The 12,742-nt window shown below is 39.1% G+C and overlaps 1 protein-coding gene across 3 annotated transcripts in view; it reads left to right on the top strand.

Moving 5' to 3' along the window:
* HMCN1 (hemicentin 1) overlaps window positions 1-12,742 on the top strand; it is a 198,597-nt gene that overhangs the window by 140,691 nt on the left and 45,164 nt on the right. For all 3 annotated transcript variants that reach the window (XM_054211475.1, XM_054211474.1, XM_054211476.1), the window contains exons 52-63: window positions 573-718; window positions 2,690-2,840; window positions 3,527-3,730; window positions 4,790-4,903; window positions 5,837-6,024; window positions 6,844-6,940; window positions 9,866-10,027; window positions 11,084-11,197; window positions 11,317-11,519; window positions 11,753-11,834; window positions 11,965-12,096; window positions 12,327-12,476. In XM_054211475.1, coding sequence (XP_054067450.1) covers window positions 573-718; window positions 2,690-2,840; window positions 3,527-3,730; window positions 4,790-4,903; window positions 5,837-6,024; window positions 6,844-6,940; window positions 9,866-10,027; window positions 11,084-11,197; window positions 11,317-11,519; window positions 11,753-11,834; window positions 11,965-12,096; window positions 12,327-12,476 — 1,743 coding nt within the window. The remainder of the gene's footprint in view (window positions 1-572; window positions 719-2,689; window positions 2,841-3,526; window positions 3,731-4,789; window positions 4,904-5,836; window positions 6,025-6,843; window positions 6,941-9,865; window positions 10,028-11,083; window positions 11,198-11,316; window positions 11,520-11,752; window positions 11,835-11,964; window positions 12,097-12,326; window positions 12,477-12,742) is intronic.

Genomic DNA, 12,742 nt, shown 5'->3' with positions numbered 1-12,742 from the left:
AGAATGGAAAATGCTTTGAAAGCATTTTAAATAATTTAAAAGATATTATGAGACCAGGGTGGGGGGTAGCTTAAGAATTTTCAAATGTTCTGGTTTTATTCTGATTCAGAAGGAAATGAGATTTTGCAATACTACGATTTCAATGGAATGGAAATGTTGAGTTTTGACCAGCTACTCTGAGTGTGGACTTCAGTTCAAACATATGTTTCTCAGAATATTAGTTTCCATTAAAATGCCTTTTAATGACTGCAGTACACTGCACTTCATAGAATTCAAGCCCAACACATAATAAAGTGCTATAGCTAGGTAAGGCTATAGTCAGGTTTGCATAAAACTGTTAAACACAGTTTTATGTATTTTTATGTATAATACATATACTAAAAATAGTTTAACATACATATACATATATAAAAATAGAAATTCAGCTATGGGGAAGAGGCAGATTATAGGGAGAACGCGCTTGCTTTCCCTGAGGTTATCATACAGGTTTTCCCTTTGTCCAGTTAATTTTGAAACGCTGCATAAGACAGTAGGTCACAGAAGTCCCTCTCGCTCCCTTTGTTTTTGTGCAGTTCCACCCACGATTAACAAAGGAGATACCTCAGGGATGGGTCTCTCCCCTAAAGAAGTGAAGATCAAAGTAAACCACAGCCTTACCCTGGAGTGTGAAGCTCATGCCATTCCTGCTGCTGCCATCAGCTGGTACAAGGATGGACAGGCCAGTCACAAATTTAATTCTTTCTAATGGGTGGATTTCGTACAGAAACAACTGCGTATTCACTATCACTATTAATGGACATTCATGCAGTGTAATGGGCTCGCTTATGCTGCTGAAGTCAGTAGGAAGCCATCCTCCCACCATCCTGCTGCGTGGAAAGATCCCATCACAGTGGGATCTCACGTGTTGGGATCACCCCTCATGCGTCTTAGGATGTTTGCTGTTGGCCAGACCTCCGCAAATTGACACCCTTGCTTTTTTGTGGGTGCCTGGCAGTGCCACAGTGCTGGAGTTTCCCGGGCTTGCCGCTGGCCTGTGCTTTGAGAGGGGAGGGCCCTGCCTTAGCAGTAGCATCCCATGGTGTGACCACATGTCCCTTTGCCGTTGTGTAAAGTCCCCAAAGGCCCTGTTATAGAATGGCCCCATGCTTGGTTCCTCTAAGTGCTGCCCTTGCAGAGAGCCTCCCGCCGGGTTCTGGCAGAGCTCACAAAACCACAAAAGCATGTAGATCCCTGGCGAGGGGGATGAGGTGTGGTTCCTGCCACACGCAGCCTTCACAACAACATCTGTCTGGAGGAGAAACACTTTGGAAGGGCAAAGCCACAGAATCGTACTGATGTGCAGTCTACTGGGGGCGGCCTATAAATAAAAAAGAAATGGTGCAACTCTTCTGTAAGAAAGGAGAATATAATCTCTTGTTTTAGCTGTTCTTGGTAGGGCACTTACTGTGTGGCAGAGTGCTGCGCCTCTGCAGCTGGACCAGCTCTTCCTGGATGTACCGAGCGTGCAGAAACAGCCTGGAGTCACAGGACAGACTGTGCATACACCCTCTGTTTCAAGCATATGCTGTAATTCCAGGATCTCGTGGGTGTATTTATTGTATTGACAATGAAGAATTACGTTGAGGGGAGTTGAAAGGTCTCCAAAGAAAGGCAGCTTGCTGCCACTCTCAGAGCAGCAGTTCTTTCTTAGGTTGGTCCTGGGTAAAAGGCTTTCACTCACATCCATGGACTAAATAAATTGTCCTCTGCAGGCCAGGAGTTCAGTGCCAACTCCCTAATGTGTTCCATTTTCATTATTGAGAGATACAGGTTGTATTAGTGTAGTCTCTACTGTCACGTGTGATGTAAATCCTAGGGGCAGTAACATCTAAGCCTGTGTATCTCTGTTGTTGCTGCACCCACGTTATGTTCACGCCATCTCCTTGCTGAACAGCAGATCCTAATGGTTGTGTGGCTGTAGGGTGAGGTAGGTTGAGTTGTTCACCTCATAGAAAACAGATGGTTTCACATGTGTGGGTTCTCCATCAGCTCATCGACTTGGCCAGTGAGTTCAGGGATTGAATCAGCCTGATTTAATCAAATGTCAGGAGAGCCCTTGCCTCATGGGGATGGCATTGCTCCTTTCAGCAGCAACTTGCAGCTGAGGTTGAGTGCTATAAAACCACATCCTCCAAGGAGACCAGCTACCAAGATCAGAAAGGTAAAGATGCAGTTTCTGACAACTGTGAAAAGAAAACCATCTCCAGGAACTTGGAGCTTGATCAAGTTTTCTCAGGGAGGAAAAGCTTTTGGTTTGAGGGAAAGGAGAAACAGAGGAGAGAGAAGAGCTGAGCTGCAGCACCAGCTGTGGCCAAGGCTGCCGTCCCAGGAGCACCTGGCTTAGGACTGTGTCCTAAGTCGTGACCTTCGGTGGTGTCATAAGCAACTGCTTTCTTTGCGTAGATTGAAAGCGGGCCTTGCTGGACACACTAACAAAAAACTGAAGGGTGTTCTGTTGGTAGTGGTATCAACGCAGAGGAAATACCAAAACCAAAATATGCTCTTCCTCACGGTATATTGCCTTAAGAAAGATTTTGAAACAACCTGAATTTGACCAGAAGAGAGATGACATCATATCACTTCCACAGATATGGCTATTTCTAGTGTACGTTTTGCCAAGTGTTAATTTCCGTGTAATATTCCATTACAGCCACTTAAACCAGATGATCATGTCATTATCCAAGCTAGTGGCCATACTCTGCAGATTAAGGAAGCTCAGATATCAGACACCGGCCGTTACACTTGTCTGGCATCCAACATTGCTGGAGAGGATGAAGTGGAATTTGACGTAAATATACAAGGTAAACAGAGTTCACATAATAAAATTCTTCTGCTAGCCGCCTCTTCTAGTGTTCTGGGATGTTGGAATTCTGTATACTTTTGTATCCTTTACACCTGCTTGGTGTAATCCAATGATTTTGGGTTTTGTGTGATTTTTATTTCATGTATATTTTGCTTATCTTTAAGAAATACAGTATTCAGAGTTTCTGAAGTCAGTAGAATGACATAGTAACTCTGATCTTCCTCTAAACTACATGAAAAAGTTAGAATTTAGCTTAAATTAAGACATTGTATTTTATTTATCTGTATTAAGTAGTACTTAGAGGCCCCAGACATAAGCATCCTGTTGGCCTACACACTGTGTGTAAATACAAGAAAGCAATCATTAGTCGTTTCTGAAAATTTAGACAAAATTAGAACTTGAGTAAAACTAGATAGCTTACTATTTAAGTATAATTGTTGATTAATACCCTCTGTGTTTTGTTGTCAGGTCTTCTTATACTGTTATTTATTAGTCTTCAGAAAATTGCTCAACTTTTCATTCTAATGAGAAGAACTAGAATTTTCCTGGCTAATCTAAATTTGGGGGAGGTGTTAATTTAATTTTTATTGATGCTGTTTAACAACTACAGTATCTTCATTTCTTGACTTTAAAACTAGCTATTTCTGCTGTAAAATTCTAACGTTTTTCCCTCCTTGGTTGTAGTTCCTCCTAGTTTCCAAAAGCCTTATAAGGAATGGGAAGCTGGTAATACGGTAGATACAGGAAGAGGTGGAGAAAGTAAAGATGTGATTGTCAATAATCCTCTTTCGCTGTACTGTGAGACCAATGCTGTTCCTCCTCCGGTTCTTACGTGGTATAAAGACGGCTATCCTCTGAGCTCTAGTGATAAAGTGCTCATATTACCAGGTGAGTACTAAGATGTCACTCTCTGACCTTAAGAAATGGTGTTAGTGCTAGTATTTGTGTAGTAATAAACTTTTCCCTTTCAAACCACTATTTTAATATTCTTTTCAGACTTTCTTGACTGGAATTTTTTTTTCCAGTCCTTGGACCTAAGCTGTTTCCTTCTTTCCTTTAAAAGCACTCCCTAAAATGGTGTGAATGTGACCATTGAACTTTCATATGATGTGTTGCAAAATAAAATACAGTGATAGCTTTTCTCTGGTGTGTTCCTGAATTATTTCTTTATTAAGTTTTGCTCTAGCAAAATCATAATTGGAGTAGAAAAGCCTCTTAAAAGGGGAGTGAGACATGGAAAATGATGTTTCCAGCAGAAGAATGGCCGTGAGCTCTTACTTAACCACATATGGGAAAGGGAGAGAGGTGCTTATAATGCTGAGAGTACAAAAAGGAGCCTTTCTGTTGCAGAGGATGGTTTGGGGTGGCGTGAGTAGAGAAGGGCAGTGTTGGGGATGATGTCTTTTTGTCTACCTATTGCTCATCTATTGGGAGACCAATGACAACCGCTCCCAAAATGTATTCCTAATATGCCCTCTCTTTTTGAAGTTATTTATGTGGTTATGCCTTAAATGAGGAATAGAGTGAGAAGTAAAAATAGTATCAACCTATAAGCTTCAGAAGTGATTTTTTTTCAGTTTGCAACAGCTTTAACAGAATATTATGTGCTTGTATTTCCTTTTGCCTATTAGTTCTCTGTCACCTTGCTGAGAAACATTTCTACTTTTCATTGAAGAATAATGTCTGGCTGCATATTGCTGAAGAATCTTATTCCTTTCTGTGGAATTAATTACTCTTTTCTAACATTTCAGTATGAACACTGCTGAATTCCAAGTATCCTCCAGTCGAAAAAGCAGCTCGGAAATAAAAGTCTTTAGTTAGTTATAATTCAGAACAAATGCTGACTATTCATAAATTTGCTTGCTCAGGTCTCTAGTGAAATGTGGTGTGGGACTGATGGAAACTGCTTGATGCTGCATTTAAATGTTGAGTGGGTTTTCTTTCCAGGAGGCCGAGTGTTGCAGATTCCGCGGGCACAGCCTGAAGATGCCGGGAGATACATGTGTGTGGCAGTAAACGAAGCTGGGGAGGATTCCATTCATTACGATGTCCGCGTGCTCTGTGAGCTTTCCTGCTTTCCTTTTTCTTTTTAATGACAAAAAACCTAATGAAGCATTATCGTTCGGGTTTACTTAATGTTTTTTAAAATTCATAAATTCTGCATATTTGTAAACCATGAAATCAATGTGTTTATATAAAGTGCTAGAGTCTTGTAGAAATATACAGAATTGCATGAAAATAGTGTTAATATTGTTAGTTCAGTATATTTTTAGGTTTATCATTTTTGTTATCACACTTCACCAGAACAAAAACTATATGTAGAAATCCAGGTTTTGTCTTGGTATCCCTTGTTCCCTATCCAGTTTTCAGTTCAAAATTCTGACCTACTAGACTTTTCTCTCTCCTTATTTTGTTCATAATTTTCTAAAATACCTGCAAAACTCCCAAAGGTGTAAGGGAATTGATGATTTACATCAACCGTTTAACGCCTGCAGAGTCCATTTTGTATGATCTGTTCACACATGTTGCACAGAAAGCTTTCTTATGCTGCTTGCATTGTCTGTTGATGTATGCAAGGCTTTTGCCTTTGGAAAAGCTTATTTCTTTACCACTATTTCTGTATCTACCACTGAAAACACTGATTTATTGTTAGGAAGAGGCCCTGCCTTGGAGATCCTCTTTTGTTCTGGCAGCAAAGAACATGATGGACTAGCTGGAAAATGAGGTTTTACTTCTTTTTCTTTATGGCTGCTGTGAATAAGTGCATTTGTCCTGTAGTCTCTTGAATTACACGGATTTGTTGCAGCTGAACTACTCTTGAGATTTTATTATCTTTCACTGTTTTCACTGAAGATCTCACTATTTTCTTAGAAAAACACAATCTAAAAGATTGATGGGCAGTCTTTAAAAAAAAAAAAACACCACAAAACCAACAACAAAAACCACTGTGAGATACTAAGTCGCAGTATTCTGGTCATGTTTTCTCTTTTGTAGTACCACCATCCATCAGTGGAGCCGATGGTGATCTGCCTGAAGAAGTGACTGTGCTTGTGACCCAGGTTGCGGTGATGGACTGTGTGGCAAGTGGGAGCCCTTCTCCAAGTATTACCTGGCAAAAGGATGGCCACCTCCTAGCAGAAGACGACAAACACACATTTCTGTCCAATGGAAGGAGGTTACAGGTAGCTCTGAGTGAATAACCGATTTTTAGCACCGCAAACACAAGCTGTCCGTAAAGACAAAACTTCAGATTTGCTGAGTATGAGATTCTGCATTATTTTTTTTTCCCACAAGGTGCTGCAAACCTGAGGAGTTTTTGTCCCTTATCCCTGTCCCTCAGCTGCTTCTTCCCACTCCTGTGTGTTTGTGCTGACCCAACTATTTTTGGGGTCGTGCCGTGAACCGCTTCCGTGAAATCACTTGGTTTAAAATAATGTTCATTTTTGTGGAGAACAACTTGTTGTTGTGAATTTTTTCCAGGTTTCCCTACCAGAGTTTAATTATTGCAAAATGTTCTGGTTTGTATTTATTTGAAGAAAATAGTGAATTCTGAAGAACAGTACCCTGCCCCCCCACCCCTCCACACAACCAGTGGATGATACTGGATGAAACTGTTAAAACAGAGAGCTGAACTTAATTATCTCCATTTTCATAGTGTGATCTAAGAATACAATAAAAGATAAGAAACATATAGAACATTACATTTTTTTATTTCAAATATTTTTCTGAGTAGTTGTCTTGTTATTCAATTTGAATGAATTTAATGTGAAAGATACTATGTTGACTTTTCTGGAGGTTTGAGCCGCACAGATTTGCATAACAGATTCTGAAAGGAGTAGCATCAGTGGAAGTTTCTCAGATTGGCTTCTTCATAACGCTGCAAAGGCATTAGTGAAAAACCAAATCAAACCAAAAAAACCCTGCAGACACCAAAACTTGATGCTTTAACAGTAAGTTGTCTTATGTATTAGCTTAACAACAATCTTGTTTCTTTTACTTAGATTTTGAATTCCCAAATAACAGATACCGGGAGGTACGTCTGCATTGTGGAAAACATAGCTGGAAGTGCCAAAAAGTATTTTAACCTAAATGTTCATGGTAAGTACAGTAATCCATGATTTTCTGGTGGTCTTCTTTCAAATGTTAGTTTAGCCTGAATGTGTTAATTTTAGCGGAGTGCTTAGGCACATACTTAGCTTTATGCATGTAAGTTGTCTTATTGGTTGTAATGGAGATTCTGACATGCTAGAAATCAAATATAATTTTAAAGTACCTTGGCAAAGTGTAGCTTGTGATACCCCATGGCTTCAGCTCTTTATATGTATTCCATGTAGGTGTAAAATATTATTGAGGGAGCCTTGTGTAGTCGCTATGTGTATATACATGTAGGTGTTGCTAAGCCCTGAAATCATAAATTACAAACTGATATCAAGGAGATATATGGCATTGTAAAAGCTTAGGTTCCTTGAGGCAGAATAGGATTCAAATATATTTGAGCCTTTGGCATCACAAGTCTAAAACAAATACGATTAAGAAATTAAGACATTTTCCATTATTTTAAAAACAGTCTCTCCACCACCTTCCCTTACCTCTCCTGATAACTTCAGAAAATCAGGATATCTCTAATTAACATTTCAGAGTTAAACTTCTTTTATTTCTGCCCACTCTTCCTCCCACCACTTTCAGCTTTCCGTTCTGAATTGAAGATCAAATAAGCATTACTCCCACCAAATCATCTGCAGGAGTACATGTTAAAACCTACCAAGGAATACTGTCAGCTACATCTTTCTCTACTTTCACAGTACAATTTGAGACTCTTATCACAGTCTTCTACATATGATCAGTGTTCTTTTTCACATCCTTCTAATTGGCTAATCTTCCGTATTACATACCAGAAAGAAGACGAATGCTGTCTTCTCTCTCCCGCTTAAATACAGTACCAGCATCCAAGGAATTTGATGATTCAGGTTATTACATACAGAAGAAATAAATTTTTTCTCATTCACACGTGCAGCTAATTTATATTCTAAATGAAACAAATTTGTAGTGCCTCTTTCTGCTCAGTAATACAATTAGCCAAAACCAGTGTTGTCATGGGAAGAATTTTCCCTGGAGTTGTTCTCTGAGAAGAAGTTCTTTTCTTTCAGTGGAGTCTGTCCAGGTTTTATGATGATAGAGTTCTATTTTAAAGTAAAAATATTTTGCTTTTCTTGACATTTCTGTTTTAATTTAAACTTATTCTCTTTAAAATATTTGTTTATAATGACTGTAGTCTAATACTTTTAAAAGAAATATTTGCATGAAGCTTCAATTCTAGCTCACCAGTAGCACCAATTTAGGTCTATTAATCTCTGAACACCGTTTCATTTGAAAAATTAGACTATAGCTGTTCAGGAAAAGACCACCCAGGGTGAAGCGCTGTTGAAAATGCATTATCACTAAGCAGCATGATCTTTGTTTTGTAATTGTCAAAAAAAGGTTATTTTCCAGCATTTTTCTATGTTTCCTATGGAACTGCTTTCATAAATTTAAATAAAATATTAAAGATTATGATCTTTAATAAGTTAAAAAATTCACTTCTTGTCTCAAAGGTGAGTAATTAAAATAAAACCTTCTAAAACATTGAAGCATCCAGTTTTAAAATCTCACCTTCTAACCTTAATATATAATAAATAGGTAATTTTAACACCGAGTACTAAAATTGAGCCCCTTGTTCTGTCTGTATGCAGATTATCTGTGGGACATTTGCGAGTTGTTTGCACACACCATGAAGGCTGCAGAATTTGAAATATACCGTTTATACAGTATAAGCAAAACTCATTAAAAGATAGCTCAGATTTAGCCCTGTGTATTTGTCCCACTGTCTTGCGCTGCCAATAATCACATCTGTGGGAAAGTAACTGTAAAAGTAAATAAATATAAATAACTATAAAATGTCATCAGATCAGAATTCTCTTATTTTTTTCTAGTGAACCATTTTACTCTCATTATCAAGGAAATAACCTTCAGTTATTCCAAGTTGAAAAATATGGACTGAATTCACCCATTTACATTGACTCCTCTTGTTTCTGCAGTGCCCCAGAGGAGCAATAAACTTGGCTTAATGACTGTTTTGTGTCATTCAAGTGACAGAAAGCAGCTGGAGTATTTCTGGTGGATATGGTCCAAAATACTTTAACATTTCTGTCTTTGAAGAAGAGGATTCCATGTGTTCTTTGGAATGATTTTTCCACCCAATAGCGCCAAGAACATGCTTTTGCTTTCCTCTTAAGTGTTTTATATATCCACACTGCAAAAATATGGAAACTAAAACTTGGGGTTTATTAAAAGGAAGAGATTTACAGTTATTTCATTTTAAATAGTTCTTGTAGAAAGGTCAAATGTCAAAATATTCTTGTATTTAAAAATACTGGGACTTGTAAGTTTAAAAATGCACCCCTTAGAGCAATGCTTGTGTGCCGGAATTTTAAACCATTTAGCTCACTATTAAACAATAGGTTTGTCTGGTTAACAAAAGAACTCTGAACTGTATCAGAAGGAATAATTTTTTGGTTCTCTGTAATGAGAAAATGGACTAGTTCAGAAAGAAGAGGAGCAATACAATCAGGAAGAAATTATACTTAGTCATAGTACGTATCCTGACAAGGTAAACTTAATCTGTCCTACCTTACATAGCAAGTGTCCTGTGAAAAGTGTTTTAAAATTGCTAGTGCATTAGTCAGGAACTGCAGGATCTCTTATAGGATAATTAGCTGTCACAAATCTCAAGCACAGAAGGACTGCAGATTAAATCATTGAAATTTTTGTGACTTGTAGGAACAGGAATGACCATTAGACTGACTTCAGTCATATTTCCAGGTACATCCAAAAAGCGGTGGATCCATTCATAGGCTGTGAAAGACTTTTGCAACTTGACCCTTTGGCAGAACTCAGTAATTCAGCTTTATTTTAGTAAATCAGGATCTTGTGGAATATTGTTGGCTGGCGCTGTGATAGATAATATTAATGTGTTCCTTTCTGCAGTTCCTCCAAGTGTCATTGGTACTAATCCTGAGAATTTGACTGTGGTGGTGAATAATTTCATCTCTCTGACTTGTGAGGTCACTGGTTTTCCACCTCCTGATCTCAGCTGGCTCAAGAATGGCAAACCTATCAGTTCAAATACCAACACTTTTATTGTGCCTGGTGAGGAATCTCAGCTATTTCTACAGCCTTTGGACTCAACTTCTGTCTGTTTTGTCTTGATAAGGGTGATGGCCATTATTTATGAAGCCAGTATATTCCTAGTATTGCTCCAGTGAGTAGACAAGACACTTGGCCTACTGTGTTTAATAATTTCTTGGCGCTTGGGTGGGTTCACTTTTAAAGAAAACTAGCTCAGGCTGAAAGCACTGAAATAAACTGTGTGGAAAAGACTAGAGAGCAAGTCACATACCAGATGGGCTCCGATACAGGTATAGATTAAAGTTGAGTCACTTTGACTCACATTCAAAGAAATGATCAGAAATTGTGACGGAGGCTAAGATAAATTCTGCTGACAAGAAGTAAAAATCTTCCCATAGAATTCAGTGGGAAACTGGATTAACCCTGCTGAACTCTCAGGAAGAAATCCTTGTATTTGAAGGTCATCTTAACCATTCAAAGCTACTCAGTAAATAAGGTCCCTGAGTGTCCGTGTCATTTCTGCTCCTGCTGCTTATCTTCAGCCCAGGGTATCAAGCGCAGATCGCTTGTGTGGTGCTCAGTCCTGTCGTGCTGGTATTATGAGATGGGGGCTGTGTTGCAGCACAGACTAAAGCATAGACATGGAAATAGCTTACTGGCAGTAGAGGCACCTGTACAGATCAGTGATTATGCACAGGCAGTAAGTAGCTTCCCAAATGGAGCCAGGTGAGACTGGGGAATAAAGAATGGGATAGTGACAAAGTTAAGTGGAAGGGATGCAGTTATGTTAGGAGACAGCAGTGAGCACTTACGAAAGAAACAGGTCTAAAAGGAGTATTTGTGGTCCAAGTTTATAATTAACAGCATTAATGAAATTTACCCCCAGATTTTATTTCTCTTAGCTGGATTTTTTAAGGATTAACGAACCTTAAAAAGCAATGGCAATGCAGTGCTTTTTTGAATCTGATGTTAATTTAGTGCCTGTGCTCAGTCTATTGGACCTGCAATTTTAAAATAGCATTTGAGATTGATACAAAAACCACAGAATATATTTCAAGCCTTCTCTCTCCACTTCAGGTGCTCGGACTCTGCAGATTCCCCGAGCCAAACTATCTGATGATGGTGAATATACTTGTATTGCCAGAAACCAAGCTGGGGAAAGTCAGAAGAAGAGCTTCCTAAATGTCCTTGGTTTGTTTTTTACAATTTTCCGAAATAGCATCTATTGCTTTGAAAATGTATGTTTGTTTAGGTTATTTTCTGCCCCGTCACAGAACGAAGGCAGAAATAATGCTGAGCTTCTTCTACAGTGCCCCCGAGCATCAAAGACCATAGTGGAACCTCGCTGACAGTGCTTAACGTGAGAGTGGGCACCCCGGTGATACTAGAGTGTGAATCCAACGCTATTCCACCACCAGTCATCACCTGGTACAAGAACAGGCACATAATTTCTGAGTCTGCAAATGTGGAGATCTTAGCAGATGGGCAAACGTTACGAATCAAGGGTGCAGAGGTAGGCCAGGCTCGTGGGATGCTGCATCCGCCACTACTTTGCTACTGTTCATCAAGTATTTTGCTCTTTATTGGTGTATTCTACTAGCTGTGCGGAGGAGAGGTATTTGCTGGAGGCCTTTCATTCTGTGAAAAGGACCTTGAGTTGGCAGAGGCAAAGGCTGTTAATATCACTGAACTGTAGCATTAAAATAAGACTCCATAATAAGTTTTTTTAATTTATTTTTATTTTAGGTTTCTGATACGGGCCAATATGTGTGCAAAGCCATAAATATTGCAGGGCGAGATGATAAAAATTTCCATCTTAATGTTTATGGTGAGCATACTCTGCATGATCTGCAGTAGTTGTTATAATACAATTGACATTGTAGAGTAGAGAACTCAAAATCAGTTTACAAAAATATTTGGTAACCAAACCACTCTTATTGCTTCCATTCAATTCATAGTGCCACCAAATATAGAAGGCCCTGAACAAGAGCTGGTCAATGAAACCATCAGTAATCCTGTTACCCTTGTGTGTGATGCTACTGGAATTCCTCCACCAACATTAATGTGGCTTAAGAATGGAAAACCAATAGGTAACATTCTCTCACACCCTCTTCTGCTCTTTTTGTCCCCTGTGGGGACACCACTGTGCTGTTTGCTGTCTATTTTGTGTTTCTTCCTCTGTCTCTAGGCGCAGACTCTTATGTTAACTGATTGGAATCTTTGTTGTGTTTTGCTCTGAAATTTTCATGGAAAAGTTTCTCAAGATGTGTTTGCTCTCTGTGGTCTGGTTTGGAATGACTGCTTGTTTACATACTTTCAGAAAACTCCGATTCTCTTGAAGTTCATATTTTATCTGGAGGAAGCAAGCTTCAGATTGCTCGCTCTTTGCTTCTAGACAGTGGGACCTACACGTGTGTGGCCTCAAACACAGAGGGAAAAGCTCAGAAAAGTTATGTGCTTTCCATTCAAGGTAAGGCATGAGACTTGAAAGAGTACGACACCATGTCTGTACTGGAGACACTGAGATAACATAAACACGTAGAAAAGTGGAGAATTCGAACCATTATTTCTATCATCTGCAACTAGCAGAAAATGGTTAGAGGATTATGTACTGTTAGTCAGAAATTTGCATGAAAAAGAATTTCTTAACCTCTTGACTGTAGAACTGGAAAGGATTCAGGAAGCCTGTGTGTGCTTGCTGCTCATCACATCCTTCCTCCTACTGAACACTGAAGC

This window comes from Rissa tridactyla, chromosome 8 (assembly GCF_028500815.1).
Source record: "Rissa tridactyla isolate bRisTri1 chromosome 8, bRisTri1.patW.cur.20221130, whole genome shotgun sequence".
NCBI classification, from domain to species: Eukaryota; Metazoa; Chordata; class Aves; order Charadriiformes; family Laridae; genus Rissa; species Rissa tridactyla.
This window is presented reverse-complemented; position numbering and strand designations above follow the sequence as displayed.